A 23,761-nucleotide genomic window follows, 5' to 3' on the forward strand; every position below is an offset into this window, starting at 1 on the left:
GTGACAGATCCTACTCACTGGAATAACTAAGCATGCACTTCTGGGACAAGTTTTGCAACCAGAACACGCAAAGCCTGATACATTGCTCACGCAACATCTTATATCCATGAAACATGTTTTAAAATTGATGGCACATCATGCTTTGATAGCTTATTTTTTCCTTCTTAGTGATAAGTAAGGCAACAGTGGCATCTTAGACATGATAGCATATACACTCACTATGCCTCCTCTCTCTCCACTGAGGATTTCCGGTGTGCACATATTTCCCTTCCCACCCAGAGCACAGACATCCAGCTCCATGAAGTCATGAAGACCCTGGTGCAGGCAGACACATGTGGAGAGGGGCCAGCCTGTTTGCATGGTCACACAAGGTGGAGAGGATGCGGTACCAATTCTCCTTCAAAAGTGCGGGCTTTTGGGATCTCCCAGAGTTAAGTTCTGAGCCAGGACTAAAGGTGAGCAGCAAGATAGCTTCTGGACAAAATGAAGCTAAGCGTGAGGGCCTGCAGCCTCACTCCTGAGCGGCCAGAGGCAGGGGTGGGCCTGCTCCTTCGGGACCCTGACTGTCCCTCTGCTCCAGGGGCAGCCTGCAGGTGGACCTGACTGTCCCTCTGTATCAGCGGCTGAGAGAGGCTGTCACGGTGCAGACAAGGGAGGGGTCCAGGGAGCCGGCCCCAGGCAGGCTGGCTTCTTCTCATCTGCTCACCATCTGACCACACCTGTTAAGAAAGCGTTTCTTTTTACCCTCGCTGAAAACGAACAGTGGGTGAGGAAATAAACTCTTTTGAGACACTCTCCAGATGTGCCTCCCCAGCTGGAGATCAGAGGTCAGAGCGGGGCCGTGTCATGCTGAATGAGCTGCAGTGTCCCTCAACCTGGAGATCAGAGGTCAGAGCGGGGCCGTGTCATGCTGAATGAGCTGCAGTGTCCCTCAACCTGGTTCTTACACAGCAGGGACAGTGAGTGAGGACAGCTAAGCCACATGAGCAGTAGCTTCAGGACGGCACTAGCATCATCTCTGCAGAATCCCTGCTATGGCAGTGGTTCCAGCGTTTGGCATGGCACCACTCACCTTCAAGTCTGAGCTGAGATCATCAGGCAAGTACCCCAACTACACCTGACTCACATGAGGCCGATCACCAGGCTGGGCAAAGACAAGACTCTTACCTCACGGGCACTGCTCTCGGCCCCATGCTAACACTGTTTACTTGGTATTTCAGCTTGTTGTCAGTGTGGACAGAGAGGGTCTCCACGCCACTGTCAAACTCAGGAGGCTGTGCAGACTTCAGGAGGGTTTTCGGAGAAGCGGGGGCTTTGGAGGACAGGTCAGGTTTGTGTGCGGTTTCATTCGGCAAGAGATTGTGGTTGAATTTAGGGCTTTCAAACTTGCGTTCAAATGGCCGTGCAGAGCTTGTGTATGGTTTTGGTGTGAATCGATTGTATGCTGGCGTGACGGTTTTCTGCGTCTGCTCGACCCCATTAGCTGGGGCTTTCTCTGGGAAACTCTTTTGTGGGTAGAAGCCAGACTGGACAGCATCCTCTCGAGGGGCTGGTCTGTAAGCTGCTGGCTTATTCTGAGATGGAGGTGGGTCCGGTTTGGACACTAACGAGTTCTGAAAATCCAACGACATGGCATTACCTGAAAAAAACAGTAGAGAAGTATTTCAAAAACTTCTGAAAATAATTAAATCTGTGAATACTGAATTACTATGCTGTACATCTGAAACTAAAGTCAATCAACTATACTTCATAAGAAAAAGTAAAAAGGATATTCAGTGGCATGAATAAAAACAGAATTAGAAATCCATCTCTTACTGACTATAATGGTTGGTGAGATGGAAAAGATGTTACAAGAGGCCAAGCATAAATCCACCTGGATGAACAATCAAAGTATCGACAAGTAATGTTCTGCAGAGACTATGGTATCCAGGAATAAACCTTGAAACAGTTTTTCATCCAACAGAAAATAGAAACCAAAATGCCTTTCCTTCCTCAAACAAGCTTCAACACCACCACCTGCTTGTCTCTCCCACTGGCCTCAGAGGCAGTGCCAGGGCTTATTGCCAGTCTGAGGACCACATGACCCTGGTGGCCATGTGTGATCCTGAGGGAGTAGGTGAAAGCATGGTGTGATACATGGGACAGCGCTGATGCACCTGGAGTCGGGGCCGTGCCTCCAGAGACTGGCATCGGAGGAACCCGACTCCAGTGTCCGTAACAAAACTGAAGCAGAATGACAGATGTGTCTATGTTAAATCAGTACTACAAAACTTACCATAATTAAAGTCAAAAAAGAAAAGTCAGATTGGGAGAAGCTACTTATAACATGCATAACTGATAAAAATTAGTAGGAAAAAACCTGTATGTCCGTAAGAAAGAATCAACCAATAGGAACAGGCAAAAAACTGAACAGGCAAAAATACAAGTGAAAACGAGACTAAACCAGTAAATCATAGCAACATCACTATTAATTAGGAAAATTAAAAACCAAAACCAAAAAATTACAATTTCACATCTACTGAATTTGTAAAACATTGAAAGTGTGGTGATGCCAAGTCCTGGCAAAGATGTAGACTAACAAGAGTTTGCATGTACAGATCTTCTTTGATTTCCCTGGGAGTGTTACAGCAGCATGGTGAGTATCTCATGTGCTTTACTGAATGCTGTCCTGAGAGTAAAAAACAAACTGGCTGTTTGGGTGCAGGACAGCTGTAATGGTGTCAGCTCTTCACCCCTGTGGTGGGGCAGCTGACTGGGGCTCTGCTCACTGCCACTGCTCAGCATCACGAGGGATTGTACTACTCACTAACCTGGGAAAAGATCAAAATGTAAAGTACAGTTTCTACTGAGCGTGTTTTGCTTTTGCACTGAAGTGAAAGCATCATTAAGTCAGGAACCTTCTCTGCGCCTGGTGGCAGTGTAAAGTAACACCAGCTGCATTCTATGTTAGTATCAGTGTCTGACTCTTCCAGACATGAGAGAAAGAGGAAACCTGTCCCAGCTCTCAGGAGACCAGCACAACTTTGATACCAAAACCAGACAAGGACAAGAAAATTTCTTGTGAGCATAGTAATACAACTTATCACAGAACAGAATAAAGGAAATACATCATAGGATTCTCTACAGTGCATTTGGCCTTCTGTATGCTCGGATGTGCAGCCCGAGCGGAGGGTGGGCGCTGTACGGCACCAGTCCCACCAGGGACTTCTGCTCCATGGATTTCATTCAGTGTGCACACGGAGTGGGGGCGTCCTGTGGATACTGAGGACAATTGCACGTAAAGTCAGTTGATAGAATGTTTTCAGCAAACTAGAAGGAAGGGCACGCAGAGAAGTCACATACTGCCTATCTGCTCTCTCAAACTGGGAGCTGGAGCAAAAGAGGTGTGCCACTATCGCTTCTATTCACACTGCACTGCACATCGCAGCCATTGCAGAGAGGCAAAAAAACAAAAAGGCTAAGGTTTGGAGAGTAAAAAGTTAAACTTTGTCTGCAGACGTGACAGCGTGTAAAGAAAATCCTAGCATACAGTGACATCAAATCACAGCCCTGGGAGTGGACTCCTGTGACCACAGAGCAGCACCATCTGCAGCAGTGGGACGTGAGCTGTGTGTGCCCTGTGAAGGCTCCAGAGGCGGTGGGGGTGGGGCTACAGGCCCTCCCAGGGTGTCTGGGCTGCGGGCTGGAAAGATGGCGTGAGGCTCAGAAGAGGTGTACTTCTGAGATGCAGGAGAAAGCTGAAGGAAGCAGGAGGGCAGGTGGGGGGAGCTGGGAGAGGGGGGGCGATGCCTTGGGTGAGGGTCGGCATGGGTGAGGGAGACAGTTTACTGATCACAGATGTGGAGGCCAAGACACAGGCAGCCACGCAGGGACACCCCCAAGATGGCCCTGCTGAGAGACCTTGTGTGAGGAGGGATGTCACCGTGATTTTTACAAACCACCCTTCATTTACTTTTGGACATACTGGTAAACTCCACATATAGAAATTGAGCTGTGTTAGGCAGAATAAAATCTATCTAGCTAAAAGGCAACAGTCATGAAAAAGATGTACTTTTAACAAAATCCTTATTTTTCACTGTCCAAAGCCCATAGGTTTCAAGTGTGTCTTTCTTACATAAACCCACTTTTACTTAGAAAGCACGAGGCTAACTTTAGCCTTGTAAGTCTGACTACAACAGTCGTCTGCCCACTCCTGAGCCATCTACCTTCACCATGCGCCCCCTTGGTGTGTGCGTGGAGGCCAAGAGCCGTGTTGGGGCTGGGTTGAGCACCCTGGCTGTACTGAACAGGCAGCGGCGGAGGGGGGGGCGTCGCCTGCAGCGGGTCATAGCGCTTCTCCCCAAATGACCTGTCCACAGCTTCGGCCTCAGCAGCCTTCCCCCTGTGAAAAAAGGAGGACAAGTCAACACCTGAAGATGGATGCACGTTACCAAAGAAGCTCCCGTTCTTCTAGGCGTCCCCAAGTTGTTTGCTTTCAATTGACAATTTCACAATTTACTCCCCACGAGTATGTGTACTCTACCAAAATACACAAACTAAGTTAAGCCATCATCAGCACCAGAGATGTGAAGACAATACAGATACAGTAAGAATATTAATAAGACATCCAGAAGATGGCAACCAAAAGGCAGATGAAATTTCGGGTATACTAGTAATATTGAAGATGGTTGTTCACAAAAAATTGCAATGGTTGGTTAAGTATTTTGGAGAAACATTTATTGGCTCAAATCCTCCTTAGATTCCCATCTGCTTTTGCATCTAAGGCACCAGCTGGGCACTAGAGGATGAGGCAGGGGCTAGCAGGCGTTTATGCTAAGGGCTGGGCAGGAAATGTTTCGGCTTCTTGGGCCACACACTTTCTGTCACAGCTCTTCAAACTCTGCCCAAAAGCAGCGTTTAAGGGATAGGACTCTGCTGTGTCCAGTAACATGGACACTGTGGTCTTTAAATCTGCCCTTGATTTACCAGATCCAGTCTCGGTTTAGCAATTCCTAGAGGGGCAAACATTACTTGATTTTAAGACTCATTTAAATCAAACTGTGCCGTGTATGCTTTTTTTTTTTTCCCCCAGATTGCCAACTGTTCATATGGGAACACGTAAAATTCACAAAGAAGACATCTTTACAACAGGACCCAGAATTGCAGTGCTGCCACCTGAGCTCTGCAGAGCCCCGCTGCACCTGCTTTACGAGCACACACGGTAGCACAGAACTTGGAATGGTCAGATTCTGGTCACAGTCCAGTCGCATGGTCAGCTCAAAAAACTACACCCTTAGGATGACAGGAAGTCTGCCACATGTGCACTGCAAGGGGCCCGTACGGCATAGCTCACACTAATGTCTTACATGGATGCTCCTGGACCAGCAGTCAGAGCTAGTCCAAGAGCCAAGAAATTCAGGTGATGGCAAAGCCAGCCCAAGAGCAAAGTCAAAGAAAACAGTCAATCTAAGTTTGCCACAAACAGAGCTCTATTTCTGCCTCATGTTATGTTAATGTCTCAACTTGGCTACACTGAACCAGTCCTGGTAGTTAATAGTCCTAGTTACGGAATCAAACACTGCTACTGCAGGTGTCCCAAAAGAGACTATCCAGATGGAAGCTTTTCAAGAGGACGTAACAGCCTCTCTGAGCTCAGACACAGCTCCAAATTGCCCTTTCCTGCTGACTTAGGACTTGCTCACCAACACTGTGTAAATGACTTCCTTGTAACACATCTACATCTGTCTTCATTATTGTGAGTCTGTTCTGCTCAGGTATGGGCCCACCTGTGCCTGCGTGGGATCACACTCCATTCTCAGAACCAAGTTCACCACCAGTCAGGGCTCCACCAGAGGCAGAACCAGAACACACACAATATAGGAACCCACACAGGCACAGGTGAGCTTGTAGTTTGTAACCCAGCAAAATCCACAAAAAAGAAAAGCAACCAGAGGCACAGTAGACAAGCAAACAGAAGGGTGCAGCTCAGAACAGGAAGATGGGCAGGACCTTGGAGCTCAGTCCCCGTGTTGCCCCCTTCACAGCACCCCACGTTCACAAGTGGACCAGAAGTCACCAAGTCCCCTCAAGCTGAAACAACGATAGCAGGCAAGTTTGTTCTTGCCTTGGGAAAATACCAAACAACTCTTCACTCCCTAGAATAGCCTGCTTTTATATTTAAAGAACAAAAAACCAAGAAGAATGACGAGAAGCAGCACTGAGCGTGCCACGTGGGAAGGAGGGACTTCAAGGTCAGTCTCTTAAATGCTCACCCTCTTACCTTTGTCAAAGCACTTGGATCCTTAGAACCCTTTGACATTTAACATCTTTTCTAATATAAGAACCTCACACAGATGACGCCAGGGTCTAAGAACAAAGCTACCCCAGGCTGGATAGCATACATGCTGAACTGCTTACCGCCCACAGAAATCAAGTAGGTATGACACAGCTAACATTTCCCTTCAGAACACACTGAACTTTGTGTAACTGACTGCACTTGATTGATGCAAGTGATCCTTTATTTCATCTTAACTTTGAAAATTTACGTCTGAAATGAAGTGACTCACTTGGAAGAGTAACCGGCAAACTGTGGCTGAGATTGGGGGTGAGCCGGCCTGGTGGGCTCGGAGAGGTGGCTAGTGGGGATGTGGGTGGGGGGCTTGGCCTCAAAGCTTCTCCGATCGAAGTAGGAGAGCTGCTTCCGGTAGTACTCCTCATCCTCCTCGGGGTCATAGTGATTTGCCCGAACAATGTCTTCAGGTGGCTTCATGTGAGGCCTCTGTGGTTCAGGGATCCTGACAATGAATGATAAATGGAACAACTTTTGAGATGTTAACTTGACAGAGAGAACAGAATAGGTACCTCTGACCTTCCACTGGCACCCTGACTACTCGTGACCTAGCTGAGCAGGGCAGCCATCAAGGCCGAAACTTGGGCCCTACGTGCACACTCGTCACACTCAAGAGAGCAGCCTTCTCCTAACATAACCCGTCTACTGAGCTTGACAACCAGCTGGTTAGAAGCAGAGACAGAAGGGAAGACAGGCAGTGGGGAGCTCCAGCATGTGCCCCACTGTCAGAACAACAACTGAGAATTCAAGACCTTGATGCCAGGATCAACAGATCCTCAGGTAAGGAAGGAGCTAGACAATGATGAGGGAAGCACGCGGCAAAGGAAGTCAACTATGAGCAAAGTGAAGTATTGTTACTTAGGCCCTGATGGGTAATTCAGAAACTCAGCATCAAAAACAGATAAACTAGGTTTCACACTAAGAGGGAGGGCTAAGCTTTCAGTTATTACACATTTACTCCATGCAGAAGAGCTTGTCTGCTAATGATCCCAGCTAAAGGAAATACCGTAGTAATTTACATTTGCATGACAGCACTAGGCATCAGGAAAATCATAAGAAATTAGACAGTAGTTCTTTATTACAAGCACAAATATAAGCAAATGAAACAGGCCAGAGAACTGCTCAGATGCAGCCCATCACTCAGCAACAGCAGGGGCAGCCACAGTGAGGAGCGTGCACAGCAGGTCCCCGAAGCCTCGTTCCGCCCAGTCATCCTGGTGCTGACCGCGCTCCTGACCACGGCAGGCACATGTCACAGGCTACATGCTCACTAACAGATTATGTTTGGGCTTCCCGGGGTGCAGTGGTTAGGACTCAAGAGTTCCACTGCAGGGGGCATGGACTCTGTCCCTCCTCAGGGAACTAACAGCCTGTGAGCCAACAGCACTATTAAACTAAAAACATCCTTCAGAAGTTAGGGCTCTAAAATTGTATATTAGCATATGTTAGAAATTTGCTAGAAAATTGTTTTCAGATTTGTTTATGGAAAGGATAACAAAGATGTGCTGCAGAAGATAAAATGAAGTTATTTGTCTTTCTGGGACCACCGTTTCAGTGGAGACATGGCAGATTTCAAGTGAAGACCTGCAAACCCCCTGCCTGCCCGCCCCTCCCCAGCTGGGGCTTGTTCCCCATCCACGAGGCTGCAGAGCACCCACCTATGTGCTGCTCTGTCGTGTTCACCGAGCTGACTCGGAGCAGGGGCTTTGGGACCTGGGACAGGAGCACCTGCCGGTTTTGACGTGACTTCTGGGGGCTGCAGAGAAAGAAGATTCATATCCTTAGGCAGAGATCAAGAGAAAACAGGTGTTGCTTAGGCATGTTGCATGCTCATCTCTGCATGTGTTCTGCACACAAGGCAGGGAAACAGTGATCACCTCTTTACCTTGAAACTAGTGGAATGGCTCTCATCCTTCCTGTTCTCCATGGAAGCAGACCTCTTATTCTCAAACATCTTCACTCTGGTGAGCACGGATTGTGGCTTCATGGCTGGGTCTTCCTCCTCCTCGGCCGGAGCTGGGGGTGGAGGCAGGGGTTTGGTGCCTGTGGGCGGGACTTCGGGCTTGTGCTGGGACGAGGGGCCAAGTGGTGGAGCGAGCGTGGTGCTGTGAAGAGGCTCGTAGTGGCCTGGGCCTGCCCTGGAGGGGAAGCCCTGGGCTGGCGCTGGCTCGTAACTCCGAGGGTACTGGTCCAAGTACTGCTTGGGCTCAGGGGGCACCTTGGGGCCAGCAGTGGAGTAGGGCTGCACGTCAGGCCGGTACCTTCCGTGCACGTCGTACCCAGGGGCAGGGGCGGGAGGCTCTTCGTGCCGCAAGGTGGAGGTCCTGGGCAGTGGGTCGTAGTGCGCTCGGCCTTCATAGGACAGGGGCACTGGCTCCTCAAAACGGGGGAAATACCCTCGTTCTGTTGGCTCCGCGGGAGGCTGACCATCAAGAGGCCGGGGCTGGTAAGGCTGCTTGTCATCGTAGTAGGGCCATTGTTCCTCATAGGTGAGGAGGCGGTCGTCATAGCGCAGACGATGGTCATAGTTCCGAGCAAACTGCTCCGGGTAGCTAGAGGCATCGTATCTGTATGCAGGCCGCTCCAACTCCCTGCCAGCCTGTCGCTCTGTGTACGGAGGCTGCGGCTCGTAGCTCAGGCCTTGCTCCTTGTCTGGCCTCTGCCCAGGGTGAACCACAGCCGGCTGCTTCAAGACGTGGTTCTGTCTCATCATCTCCTCAGGGTAGGGGTCCTTCCTGTACACCTGTATAAACAGCCATGCGTAAGGACACAGGCTGGCTTCAAATCCTAGTCTAGTAAGAGACAGAAACGACATGTTCTACCCTTTATTACCAGGACAGAAAGATTAGTGGAGAAAGCAAGTTTAAGTGAAAGCTCAAAATTTATAATGCAAGTAGGGACTTTTATGTTTCAGCACGTAACGACACTAAATGAAGTTTAGTAGAAAATTAATGCATTCAGCTGTTGATTCCACTTGATTTGGACACTGAAAATGAAAATCATAAAGAAAATTTATGGACATGATAGTTTAGAAAACATAAAGCAGTTTACAATGGATCTGAACGATATATTAAGAAATTTTGGAAGATTCTAAAGCCAAACATTAAAAACCTATAAAAGTATTAGGTACCAATCCCAATTAAAAGGCCTATTTAAAGAATCAGGCACCACTGGAAGCCATGCAGACTGCAGAACCAGATGACTTGTAGTGATTTGAGAACATGGTGTTGAGCCCACAGTAAAAGCAGAGGACACTTGAGGGAAAGCAGACGTGCTCATGTGGCAGGCTGACGGGGAGCGGCGGGTGAGGGCAGCCCCCGCGGCACAGGTACCTTTGCTGGGCCCACATGCGACGACAGGGACGGCTCTGGACCTTTGAGCTGCACGTGAGCGGCCTCAGTGCCTGGAGCTCGTAAAGAGTCGGCGTGTGGTGAGTCAGAGGAGGGGGGAGCTGGGCTCGGCTCCTCCAGTCTGACATTAGTTAAGTCTACGTGAGGATTAACAGCAGAGGCTGATGGTGCCGGGTTTGTTTCAGGCGAAAGGTAAGGGCCTGGAGATGAGGCTTCTGCTTTCTGTGAAGTGTTTAAAATAGTTTAAATATAATGCTTCTGTTCACTGCTAACTCCCCACTTCCATTTATAGTGGTTGATAGACATACATTTTAAGTGTGCTGAGTAAAAAAACTGTGACCTCATGTCCTGAATTTTTAAATTTCAGTATACTGCTGTGTGAGATTCTAAATACACAAAGTTTAGAATTAAGTCCTTGGTATTCTTAAGTTGAAATTAGACATTAAATTTTAACCTGTGAGAAAGGACACCACATTCTTTAAGTCAGTCACCACATCTAGACTTTGATCAAGTACCTCCACCTGCAGAACATTGATGCTGCTGCTTACCTGTTGAGAGGCTGTTTTAAATCCAGGGGAGTCTATTCTATGGCCTGGCTGTGGCTGCGCTTGTGGTGAGTAGGGAGGATATGCCTGGTGGTCAGGATGCATTCCAGAGGAGTCCTCTCTGACAGGCTCAGAGGACCGGGTAATGGCAGACTCCGGGGGAGTCCCCACCTCATCATTTAGGGTCTCATCTAGTTCTTGATCAGTGTAGGCCCCGCCTTCTGTGTCTGTGTCTTCATAGTCAGAAGTGTGTCTACTGTCCGTGCTATACATTGAGTATTCACTACCTGGGGCTGACAGGTAGGACAGACGATCATCATGCAAATCAAGGTCATCACTTGTAGCACCATCCGCCTGGGTCAAATAAAAGTAAATTAAAAATTTTATTCAGTAGTTTTGTAAGAGGTGGCCTTTATTTCACAAGGGGACTGAAAAGGATACTTGTCCTCGGAGAAATCACAGCTAAGTCTAGAGGCTTCTGCTGAGGAAAGGTCATGAAGACTTCACAAGCACACATGCGGACACACAAAGCACCCTCGGATATCTGAAGGGCTTGGATGAGTGAGGTCGGCCAGCCGGCCATGACAACACTGGACCCTGATGCCCAGCCCCAGAAGACAGTGAAGGAGCCCTGGCCCTCCTCTGGCTCGTGGACCCTAGTCACTCGCTAGCCTGTCAGCCCAGAGCAGGGTCAAGAGGGGGATATGGCCAGGCCAAGCTCACAGAAACAGACACACCGACTGACAGAACATCGCGCATGAGACTAACTAGGAGATTAACGCCACAGTTCAAGCTGAGTAAGAGACCTTGTGTATATATAAAATCTATATATGAAGATTAAAAGTTGGTATTTGGCCCTACAGTTTTTATAAAACACGTGGAAAAGCATCAGCTAAGTGCTGGCTGCTCACTAGGAACTGCTGTTAAAACATAACTCTGCACAGATGCAGTCAGTGTCCAGGGGAAGTGGGGGCGGCGGGGGGGAGATGCAGGAATGATGCTCTACGCAGGATTAAGAGCTGAGTCGGCTCCAGGCTCCACCAAGTGTCTCCTGAGCCAGTGAGAGAGAACACACAAGTAAATGAGGGAACAGGAACAACAGGCTGTCAGCGCACACTGACGTGATGCTACTGCCTGGACCACAGACAACAGCCACCCCCTGCCCTGGAGGACCCAGAGGTGGGGTATGGCTCGAGACCTGCAAGATGTGGAACCCAGAATTCTACCAGCACGGACTGACTGACAGACAAGGCCTGAGCCGCCTGAATGGCACTTCCCCCAGTCTTGATTCTGGCTCTGCAGGAGCCTGATCCTGAATGCCTCTTCCACGTGGGAAAAACCACCTGTCCCTGATCAGCGGTTTGGAAAGCCAGGGATGATGGGTGGAGTCTCTCTCACTGCAAAAATCTGCCTGCTCTCTCCACTCTAATCTCCACTCGCAGAGCCTGCAAGACTATATAACCCAGGGGCCAGTCGGGGCAGTGCTTACGGCCCTAGGGACGAGCAACTCAGAACTCTCTGATCTGCTGCAGGATATGAAATGCAGAAGGAGCAAGAAACAAGCACTTGGAGCCAGAGATGACATATGCCTCCTGTTAAGAAAGCCCCAGGATGACTTTTCTTGGTTCAGTAGGGAACATGTAAGACCATCAGAACTGCCGAGAGGAACTCTTCCTGGAAACCAGGTGGAAGTAATTAACTTAGGGGAGTTCAGGGTGGAAATGAAGAGAAGAATCTATTTAGTTTAATAATCTCTTAACTAAATACAATCTCTTAGTTTAAGAACCTATTTGGAAAAAATATACTGTAAGTCAAACTTGATTTAAATTGTTAACACCTTTTCTGATTTAGAGCATCAACCTATTATTCTAATAGTAAATGACTTATGAGACCTATTAATATAGGTCATTTTAATTAATTTTTATTATTTTCCTCACACAGAAAAATAGTTGGGGAGTTAAGACCTTCATTTTAAAATCCAGGAAGCACACTAATATCAGAGAAATAAAACTAAGATTTGTGGAATAAAAAAACCTCTCAGATAGGTAGGCAAGTATATTTTGTGCATTTATAAACTAATAGCTTTCTTGCTAACAGTCTAGCTGACACAGGCTGCTAGCAGAATTGTGTTGTCCTGGAATGGTTAGTATGGAGTGGAAGTGATCATACTCACCCAAGGCCACAGAGTAAATAAGTTAGTTAAGTATGTTGTGGGAAGTGCTGCAGTGAGTTGCTCCACCTCTGTCTATCAAGTTCCTGGCTGACACGTCAGTGGTCAGGGGGGGTCTCATGATCGCATGTGAGTGGTACTGACACGTGACTATGGGTGGAAGCAGCCAACACCACCTCCAGATGTCAGCGTTAGGACATCTCTTCTCACAGAGGTGGTGTCTTCCAGATAGAAGCAGGGGTCCTGAGCATGCAGCATGCACTGCACTGGCCTCAGGGGCCACAGCCAGGCAGGGGAAGGGGGAGCATGCAGGGGAAAACAGCAGAAATGAGCCGACGAGGAAATACCGAAACAAAATAGAAGAGACATTCTCAACTTTCCCTAGCAGCGGAAACACACTGACAATGTATTCATCCGAAGGCAAAACGCATTTATAACAAAAGCTTCTTTAACTGTGTATTCTGAGAAAAGTATTAACTCCCAACAAAATCAACATCCTGTGCCATTAAGAACTGCTAGGAGCCCAGACAGGCCAACAGCAAAAGGTAGTACAGAACACCAGAATGCAAAGCCAAAAGTCTGGGCTGCGTAACCTGACTTTTCCAGTGTGTCTCAGGGATGTTAGTTAACAGGTACTGATGCAGAAATCCTTCAGGGAGGGGCTCAGGGCCACGCTTCCAGCAGCAGCAGAGCCAAGCCCCTCACTGCAGCCCCTCCAGCCCCCACCACGCAGCTGTGTGTCCATGCTGCGCCAGGGCTGGGTCTAAGGACAGTGGGCCCTGCCCATTCCCTGCCTTTTCCTCCAGACAAGTCCTGGATCTCACATGCAGAGGACAGCACTCTGGGGACCCTCACCGAGCCCACTCAGCCCCTTATTTCCAGAGGAGGAAGGAAGCAAGGTTCACACTCATTGTCGGTCAGGTGGGTGGAGTTGGAGCTCAGCCCTGCTCTTCCACATCATTCTGAGACAGAGAACACTGCCGGATGGCAGCTCAGTGGGCAGGAAACTTCTAAATCCTTTACTACCAAAATGAATTCATAATCCCACATGCAAATTGTGAAGGCCTAGACACTGAAGCCCCCGATTCCTCCAATATGTTGATCCAAGTAGAAAACGGTGTCTCAAAGGCTTCTCTTATGTGAGTTGTCAAATGGGTTAACAATAGGAAACTTCTTACCTTTCCCTCAGAAACCCATACCAACTGGTTCTGTTGTTGTTGGATTGCTTCTTTCAGTGCACCATACCAGCCATCATTCATTGAATTTAAGTTAATTGTAGCTGAAAACAGACAACAAAAGCATTGTTCTCTGGTTAGAACATTGCCACCAAATACGAATTCACTCAACACTGCTTAGAGCTCAGCCTCCACCACTGAGTTCTCTGACAGATGATATCTGAGGACACACCCCTGGAAATGTCTGTTTTGGCACCAAACCATTTCTTTCCATCAATAGCAGCCATTAACACAAGAGCAAGCAAAACAGGCAAAGGTTATATGAGTTTTAATATTTAAACAACACAACCTTTTTGCCCACATATTACTGCACAGAAACTGTAAGATGAAAGAAGGGCTTTCACGTACTCACTTGTAAAAAGATGGTGATTATTTTTACGAAGTTTATGAGAGCGCTCATATAACTTCCTGGCGCTTTTCCGAGATTCTGGACATAACCTCATTCGCATTGTTTTCACACCCTGCTTTGAGTCCGGGTTAAGGAACACCACGATTGGATACCACTGGGCATAGTTCAGACGGTCTACTGCATTGGGCGTTACATCCAGTAAGGCATGTTTGTCCTGAAGACAGAAGGAGAAAGCAGACACAGGTAACTGAGAATCATCACCTTTAGAAGTCCTACCCGAGACTATGTTCCAACAGGAACAGATGTTTAACTCCAAACTGTCTCAGGAGCACGCCAGGAAAAGGTGTACTCTCAAGTTAATGCTATATACTTTCTAGCTCAATATAAGGCAGAAAGTCTTAATGAGCTGTTTTTTTTGTTTTGTTTTTTTTTGCTTACTCAAAATGTTTATAAATTGAGTTGCACAAAGATATTTAAAACCACATATAGCAGGAAATACATTAAATTTAGAAAGATTATTCTCTCCCATTTTTATATTTTACACCACCTCTCTTGGCAGCTCACTTTTAAGACAGCCCCAATACTTGCGAGCAGAGAGTGAAAATAAGTGTAACATTGTAATGGTCCTAATAACCCTGTGACTAACACACATTCCTATCATCTGAGCACCAAAGGGCAACCTGAACTGTCCCACTGGGACAGCCGCAGACTGCCTGTGTGAGGACACTGGATCCCTTTCTGTGGTGATGACAGCTTATCTTCTGAGGCAAGCACTACTTACCGTCCCTGACACCAACCGTTACAATGTCTGGCTTAATTTTCTCATGGTATACCAGTAACAACTTGAGAAAAAATACCTCCTACTTTCAGTTTAGCCAGACTCATCCCACAGCTTACAATGAACAGGTCAACTTTCAGGAACATACCTGATCTATTATCTGCTTTATTGTGTGGAGGCGAATAATGCCAGAGCTGCGCTGGTCGGTTCCTGCATCCCGAGGTTCACTTTCTAGTCAGGAAATCAGGAGAGAAACAAAACATCAGATTTCCACTGGTGAGACCAGGCCCTCGGCTTCTGGGCACTAACGACACCGTGGGCTCCACTTGCTGGATGTCAGCAGCAGTCCCGTGTCCCTCCTGACCCACAGTGATAGAACTGAGGCCACATGTCCTCTCAGGGCTGCCCTGGCTGAGAGCGCCTGGTGACATCAGTGCTTCATACCATCAGAAGGCAGGTGGGTGCTCACCCACGATCCCAGGGGTGACCCCACCCAGCAGCTGAGCCACACTGCATGCACTGTGCTCACAACATCAAAGTAATACTTCATAATGAACAACATTTTAATCAGGAAGCAGAACTTCAGCATCCTACTGGTCAAGAGAAATTGCCAAAATGGCAATTCTCTCAATTGAAAATCAGCTTTAAAAAAATATTGATGAACTTGCTTCCATTAAAGTCAACAAAGTAAAATTATAAATTATATGTTTGGTCCAAATATTTAAGTTTAAAGTGATGTGAGTTTTTAAGATGCATATTTTCAAAAATGTTCCAGCTATTCTGAGGCAGAGACATAGAAGTGCAGAGGTCAGGCTGAGGGATAAGGGGGACGAGGCTCTCACAAGACAGAGGGCTAGCTTCCAGTCCGCTGGACACAGGCAATGACGGGAGACCACCTGGGAATTGTGGCTGGAGAAAATGCTACCAGTTTCTAAATTCAAAGACTCTCATTTGATTCAAAGAGGGTATATAACTAAGCGATCTGAACCCCTTTTATAAGACCCTGATTGTGGAATAAACCCAATTAAAGTAACAATCAGTCCTTAAAACAGAACTCTGTAGGTCTTCACACTTGTTCTTCCTAAATTTAAAAGATTTAAGCTTGGTTACGGGTGGTATCTATAACCACCAACTTCTTTAGGCAAAGTGCTGTCTATAAGCACAACCAAAAAAAGATCTCTTCTGAAAAGACTAACAAAATGAGTGGAGAATCAGAAGTGAACATTTTCTAAATTGCTCAAATTTTACTATCATTCGTCTGCATCTTCTGAGTTTCAGGACACACATGTCTTCATTCAGCTTCACCAGCAAGCAAATGAAAAGTAATGTATACAATACAAATACAAAGGCAACACCCTGTTCATGTAAACCAGCCCCTGGAGCTCACGGCACCACAGGGGCAGTCAGAGCGCTACAGCAGCAGCAGGGAGCGCACCCGTCTCCAGGAATCCTAATGAACCCAGCACACACACACACACAGCTATGTACTGGAGTGTTTACACCCAGCACACAAACCGCACAGATTTATGCAACCTCTGTATTAGTAAAATATAAATTTGAAACAAACTATAAAAACAAAGGCTAATCAAATCACAGATTTTTTATAGAATAGATAATAAAATGAAAACATGAGTTATCCACTAAGAAGGAAAATGGAATATACACTTGGTGGAGGAAAATACAATAAGGTAAAATTGAGGGTGATGATGAGATATGTCAAAACTAATTTTCTAATTTTTTCCAAATACAAAATGGTGTATTTCTAATTAGAAAAAAACGTTTTTCAAGTTTTTACATATAAATTAAAGCAGGCCTAAGGGGTCGTAACTAAGTCTGTGGATTTAAACTACCATGGTAGTTAAAATAAGGAAACTGAAAGAATCTGCAAGCAAAACCTGTAAGGCATTTAGAGCACTACTTCCTCAGTATCTACACGTAACACCAAAACACTATAAATGTCTGCAGTAACCAACAGCATAACCATGCTTCTATTACCTTCTGACATTGATATTTGAGTTCTCTATTTGCTTAATGACTGATAAAGTTGGGCTGGAGCCAGAAAGCTGGGTTCAGAGCTGAGTGAGTGATTTAACCAGTAGTCCTCACGACGCCCCAACGAGGGAGGGGGGCAGTGCACCCAGCTTGCCTCGCTCAGGGTGAACATTCGACAGCTGCCTCGGGATGTTGTCAGGATTAAACGTGACTGTGGGCTGGGGGAGAGGGACCTGGCAGAGTAAGGGCACCATCACTCAGATTTCCCTCCAATTAAACACGTGGGGTCAGCGGCAAAAAGTGTTACTTCTATTAGGTGAATGGGTCAGATCTACCTTTAGAGGGTAACTAGTAAAGAAGCACCCTCAACCCCACTCAAAGTCTGCATCAAGACCACTTACTTGCGATCTGGTAAATATCTGGCTCCTCTCTTGCCAGTTTCTCCCTGGCAACATCAGCTATTGGTCCAAAGATGGTTACAGGCCTCAGGAATCCAGCTGAGAAGATTCAGATGAAAAAAAGCACAGTTTATGCTTTTTTTGTCTTAGGCAAACCGACATTAATATAGGCTGGTTGGCAGGAAATAGACTACCTTCTCGAAGAACCACCCTCTCATACGCCGGGAACTTGGTCTGGACTGGCTGGGCTGAGAGGTCTTCTCGGCTCTTGCGCAGGTTTCTCTTGGAGCTGCGCAGACCGCGGAACCTCCAGAAGTCGGCGCGGTCTCCCCCTGCTGTCTTGGGAAGTGTATACTGCACACTGGCTAACTGCTCAGCTCTACACAAGAGAACACAGAACAAAATGCACAAAGACTTGTGGCAGAACTTCACATGGAATGTAAACCTTAATGCTTAAATTAAAATAAAGGAGTTTATAAAACTAGGTCAGTCTTAGACATGGTGAGTACAGTGAAGACTCCCTGTGGGGCTGAAACCTTTTCCTCATTCCCTAACCCACTCTGCGAGACACAGCGGAGCGCTCATACCTGTTTTTGTTTGGGATGATGCCACGTTCCACCTCTTTATGGTTTTTGCCAATCCGAATGGCAAGCCAGGACCCCAGCTTCCCATTGTACAGAGTGTCCACGACACGGAACACCTCTCCTTTGTTAAAACTGAGTCCATAGGGAGATTCCTTCTCATATTCAAAATGGGTTCTGATATAGAAAGAATCACCCACATCGGATTCTACGATGCGACGATAAACTAAACGGAAACAAAATATAATCAATAATGAGTGGAAAAAGAAATTCATATGAATAGAATACATTAGGTGAAGATTCTATTGATAACGTTAGCAATGACAAAAACAACCGTATCCAACTAACAGTAGCTCCTTCCTACATATTCTGTCTCGTGGGCATCACCGTGAGCTCATGACACGGTGACTCGGCACCCCGCCTCCTGGATGAGGAAACTGCTGCAGACACCCAGCAGGCAACTCGTCCAGAGCCACACGTGCTTCCTGCTTCGGTCACCTAACAGTCCCGCCTCAGCCCTGCACAGACGCTCCCGCTCTCTAAACTGTGGCTCTCAAATGAGGGCAACCCCATATCCGTCAGGTGAGAGAGAGGGCTGGCATGCATGGAGACGTTTCTGATAGCAGCAACCATGTGCTGAAAGAAGGTGTGTGTACAGACACCTAGTGAGCAGAGGGAGGACATCTCAAACAGCCTGAAGCATTAATACATGGGACGGCCTTCACCACATTACTTGGTTCAAAACATCAACAGTACCAAGCTTGAGAGACCTTGTCTGTTCTAAATGAAAAGTGCATCTTCTTAATCACAGAAAAGTAGTCATTCTCTTGAAATTAATGCCAACAAACATCAGAGCATACTGCTTAGAAAATATCAATACAAAATTCAGAAGCTGCCCATGTACAGTTCTTTGTGGAAGAGTATACAATTCTCCCACAGATGACACTCTAACTTAAACTGAAAGCCAGAAAGACTCTGGCTGGTCCCATTATTGTGCTGTGCTAACAAGCATAGTGTAAGATTGTTGATGTTGTTTAGGCACTAAATCGTGTCCGACTCTTTGCAACCTCATGGACTGTACAGACCACCAGGCTCCTCCATCCATGGGATTCCTTCAAGCAAGAATACCGGAGGGGGTTGCCATTTCCTCCTCCAGGCGATCTTCCTGACCCAGTGATCGAGCCTGCATCTCCCAAATTGGCAGAATTCTTTACTACTGACCCACCAGGGAAGCCCCACAGTGTAAAGGCTGTGCGCCCCTAAATGACAAAATCCGTAGGGTTAACAAGTCATTTATTACTCCCTTTTTAAGTAGTCCAGCATCTCCAGGTTTATTTTCTCAATTTCCTGAGAGTAACTCACCATCTTTCTTCTTCTGAGCCAATATGGTCACTTCTTCTCCTTTTGGGAGGTCAAGCAGGAAGAGGACGGCTTCTTCTCTTATGATATTTGTGAAATCTACATTGTTTACCTGTTAAAATAACGTTTCACAAATTACTACTGGCCATATTTTAAGACAATAAAAACATTTAACTGCACAGGAAACAAATATTTCTAGAGTTTATCTACTCTAGAAATATCACATCTCCAAAAGTAAAAATATTTATTTTTGGAGAAAAGACCCTAGTTTGTAACAAGCAGAGACCAAGTAAATAAAGTGAGTTAAAGTATAAATTCCTATAAACAGTGACAATGCCACACAATATTAGAGATCATACACTGCAAATTCCAACCAGTTCAGACCAAGAAAGCTAACATCTAATTCCAATGACTTATTATTATAAAATCTCATGATTTAAACTTTGAAATTAAAGTCCAGACTGTACAACAGAGCCAGACTTCTTAGACTCTCTGAGAAGCAATCAGAAGGAAACAGCGTGTGCGCTGTGCCACCTAAGTAAGAGCATGTGTACAACACAGGCTCAGAGTCTGCCAGGTCAGTACTCACTCTATCAGATACCCCTGAGGACCTAACAGAAATGTCATCAGTGACTGTATGCAGGTAACAGGGAGATTTCCTTCTATTCATCTTCTGGAAATTTTCTACATTAAGAGAAAATGTTTTCAACAGGTACTACCTTAATGATACAATTATGAGAAAATATTTTTACATGACAATGATTACTTCAAACAGCATATGGAGTGGGTAAGAGAATAGGTCTACTTAATTATCAATGTTGTATCTGAGAAAACAGAAATATTGTAAACAAATGTCAAGTGGAAATCAGCCAGGCAGAGCCAATGAATGCCCTGACCTCCTTCCATGCAAGTGTGAAGGGGAAGGGGGACAGAGCGGCCACCACGGCCTGAGGGAGCTCACCCCACACTCAGAGGGTGGTTTCTGACTGCGAGCTGCTGCCTCAAGTGACCAAACCCAACATGAAGACAGGGAAGCAAGAGGAAAGGGGGGGTTGCTGAACATGTGCCAGGTTTTCAGAAGAATGATTAAAGAAGGTGGTGGGAAAAGAACTGAAACATTTATCGACTAGGAGGGCCAGAATGACAGTGTTATGGAATCCAAAGAAGAAAGTAATTGCTTAAGGTAAAACATGAGTAAGAAATACAGAAAAACAAGGGCTGAAGATGCCATCAGGTTGGTGGTGCCCCATGGAAATCCACCCTGAGCCGTGGTGAAGGTGGAAGGCAGGCTGGACGGCCTCATGACACAAGCAGGCAGGGAAGGGCGCCACCTTACCTGCAAGTGCAATAGCCAGAGGAGAAAGACAGACAACACAAGGCAGATGCGGAGCCAACAGGCAGAGAAAGAGAACTCAGAACAAAGCAGTCAGACTTGGGGCAGGAGGAGAAGGAAGAAGAGAACAGAGCAAGGTGAGGCGGGAACTCCCACTTGAGAGCTGGTCCTCCGACTAGAATGGGATGTAGTATATCCAGCAGGGGGTAAAGAATACATTTGAATCAGTTCTAATGAGGTGGATGAAACTGGAGCCTATTATACAGAGTGAAGTAAGCCAGAAGGAAAAACACCAATACAGTATACTAACGCATATATATGGAATTTAGAAAGATGGTAACAATAACCCTGTGTACGAGACAGCAAAAGAGACACTGATGTATAGAACAGTCTTATGGACTCTGTGGGAGAGGGAGAGGGTGGGAAGACTTGGGAGAATGGCATTGAAACATGTAAAATATCATGTATGAAACGAAATGCCAGTCCAGGTTCGATGCACGACATTGGATGCTTGGGGCTAGTGCACTGGGATGACCCAGAGGGATGGTATGGGGAGGGAGGAGGGAGGAGGGTTCAGGATGGGGAACACATGTATACCTGTGGTGGATTCATTTTGATATATGGCAAAACTAATACAATTATGTAAAGTTTAAAAATAAAATAAAATTTAAAAAAAAAAAAGAGAGAGAGAAGATGAATAAAGATGGTACTATGTTACTAGGTAACACTGCTTATGGAAAACAAAAAAAAACACAAAGAGCCCACTGGTACACTGCATCCAAGCTGGGCTTTCCTGGACTCTCATCTTTGTGGATGTGAAGCTTCAGAACGAGAGCTTACACGTGTACCCGATGGACACCCATCTTGGCACACCCGAGCCATCACTGGGTAAAGGGGACCCACAGGCTGCGTACCTGATGCTGCCCTGCTGGCAGGCTGGGGCCCACAGCAGAGTCCAGCCAGCAGGAATGCTCAGCTGAACTGGAGATAACTGGGAGACACTGTGAGCTCTAAGACTTGGTTTTTCCACATTCTACAAATGAGTGATTAAAATGAAACCAAAGCCACATACTGTGCAGTCACACCTAACAGACGTGAGCAGAGCAGAGGCAGGGAGGGGAGACCTGATGGAGTCCCATGTTCTTTAACACAGATTACAAGCTCATCATAACACATCTGCTATGTGTGAGGCCTTGCTCTGGAGACCTAAGTATCTGAAACCATGTGAGCTGATCATGGACATACCCTGAGGATCTGGTCGCCCTCCTCCAAGCCTTCTTTGGCAGCAGGGCTATCTTCGAGAACACCAGCTACAAATATGCCAACATCGTTTCCACCAGCTAGTCGAAGACCCACACTATCTCCTTTCCTGAATTTTACTAACTTCATGCTGGGCCTGTTAAAACAAGTATTTCATTTGAATGAGTTAAGAGAAGCTTAAACAGTAACGGCAAACTGCTATAATGAAAACCATATTTAGAATAAAACAAATGACCATCATATCTGAAATTTCCCCCACACCACTAATTTACTTAATAAAATTTAGCATTAGAACTCAAAATCAGATTTAATGGCACTTTCTTTTAATTTCTAATTAACAAAAATAAGTTCTGAAATATCCAAATGTAATATGTTAGTACTGTTTTACATAATAACTGTAAAATTACTTCATGAAAACATGTTTTCCCAACTCTGACTCTTCGATATATATATTAACAATGGCTAAAAACTCTTCCATTTTTCCCACCCCAGTTCACATACCATATCATCTCTACCGAATAACTGAGAAGTCCTATTGTACAAAGGTAGAAACTGAAGTGTAAACTGACAAATTTCCCTAATACCAGGAGTCAAAATCAAGCTCTAGGCACTGTGCCCGACAGACAGTGCTTTTCAAACTCTGCAGCCAGGGGTTCTTGCAGTAGCTCACACAGATTACTTGCTCTGAGGCCCCTTTGAACTTTTAACCAAAAAGCTCACCATCCAGCCTTTCTGGATGAGCCCATGTTAATCTCTTCATGCTGGAAAGAATGGAGAAGAACTAATGAAGACACATTAATTCCTCTACTCTCAGTGCAGGGTCAAAACTCTTGACACTCCTGAAACAAATACTAAGAATGCCACAGAAGAATGGCTATAGTACTACAGATTACCCTTGTGGGTAATTAATAACAAATTACATACATAATTACAAATTACCCTTCTAGGTTTCCATAGCCATCCCACATTCAGAGACAAGAAGACACAAGTCTTTTACACCTATCTGGACATGAAATGAAGAAAGGTTCTTTTAAAGTAACAATGAACAAATAAGTAGAGGTTAGCAATAACTAAAAAACACAAGTCAACCAATGAATGAATGAGTTGAGGGGACACAGACAGATGCCTACTTCTTTAAACCAACTAAAGACCACCTTGGCTTTTAGGACTTATAAGGTAGTCCCACTAGATCTGGTTTCTTCACATGAGCTAACCATGAACTGGGCAGAAACCTGAGAGCATGTAGATCAGACAAGGTCACTTACTGCTGGGGCTGGTCACTTACTACTGGTGGCACAGGAGGTCCCCCGAATCTGTGGATCATAGACGGTAAGCTCCTTGCTCGTGGTGAAATCTACTTTTCCACCTGCATCAAGAGCCTCCTCTCCCAAAAGTCAACTATCCAGAGAGCTCTTTTAAGCACCCCCTTAAAGTCCTTAAGATTCCAGGGCCCTAAAGTCCTCTCCTAACACTGACCAACCTAGAGGACCTCAACAGGTAACAACAGTGGACTGCAGTCTGCATCCTTCAGCAAGACCTGGCTTTTAAAAAACATCATTCAAGAACAGCTCCAGGCGCCATCTCAGGGTCATGTGACCGAGACAGGTTCCTTTATTCTTGGCCCTCTGTTGTATCGACCGCACACAGCAGCAGAAGCCTCTGCCTCAAACGCATCCACAGAGAGTGAGCGAAAAACCCCAAATACAAACCCTGCCCACTCCTCAGTTCTCTCCGTATCTGTCCTTCAGGGCTCCTCTGGCAAACAAGTCTCTGGAATCTAACAAAGTTTTGGTAAACCTTAAAGAGTCAGGAAAGTGCTCAGGCAAGTCTTAAGAAAGGAAAAACAAGATAATTCCTTCCCGATTTATAAAATTTTGAATTATCAGTTACCTAATATTAAAATGTGTAATTTTAAACTTGTGACACTCCCACCTGTTTCAGGAGCTGTTTCTACCATGCTGGGTCTCAGGGTAACAACCCAATTTCCTTCAGCACAGAGAACAGATGAGAGCAGGGGTCTATATCTAACCTACTTTAGGAGATTTGGTAATTTTCTATTATTCACATCCTGTCACCTCTCTTT

At 46.0% G+C, this 23,761-nt stretch overlaps 1 protein-coding gene across 9 annotated transcripts in view; it reads right to left on the reverse strand.

Annotated features, from left to right (window-relative positions):
• Positions 1-23,761, reverse strand: part of TJP1 (tight junction protein 1) — a 259,306-nt gene that overhangs the window by 5,372 nt on the left and 230,173 nt on the right. For 7 of the 9 annotated variants that reach the window (XM_024982004.2, XM_024982003.2, XM_024982002.2 and 4 more), the window contains 15 exons: positions 21,664-21,814; positions 19,089-19,197; positions 17,733-17,952; positions 17,340-17,524; positions 17,149-17,244; positions 14,904-14,986; positions 13,981-14,191; positions 13,572-13,672; positions 10,227-10,577; positions 9,661-9,900; positions 8,214-9,071; positions 7,987-8,084; positions 6,546-6,773; positions 4,206-4,381; positions 1,168-1,639 (listed from right to left, as the gene is read on the reverse strand). In XM_024982004.2, the coding sequence (XP_024837772.1) occupies positions 1,168-1,639; positions 4,206-4,381; positions 6,546-6,773; positions 7,987-8,084; positions 8,214-9,071; positions 9,661-9,900; positions 10,227-10,577; positions 13,572-13,672; positions 13,981-14,191; positions 14,904-14,986; positions 17,149-17,244; positions 17,340-17,524; positions 17,733-17,952; positions 19,089-19,197; positions 21,664-21,814 (3,579 nt within the window). The remainder of the gene's footprint in view (positions 1-1,167; positions 1,640-4,205; positions 4,382-6,545; positions 6,774-7,986; positions 8,085-8,213; positions 9,072-9,660; positions 9,901-10,226; positions 10,578-13,571; positions 13,673-13,980; positions 14,192-14,903; positions 14,987-17,148; positions 17,245-17,339; positions 17,525-17,732; positions 17,953-19,088; positions 19,198-21,663; positions 21,815-23,761) is intronic. The other 2 variants (XM_024982006.2, XM_024982009.2) reach the window with 1 other exon arrangement.

This window comes from Bos taurus, chromosome 21, assembly GCF_002263795.3.
Source record: "Bos taurus isolate L1 Dominette 01449 registration number 42190680 breed Hereford chromosome 21, ARS-UCD2.0, whole genome shotgun sequence".
Classification (NCBI taxonomy): Eukaryota; Metazoa; Chordata; class Mammalia; order Artiodactyla; family Bovidae; genus Bos; species Bos taurus.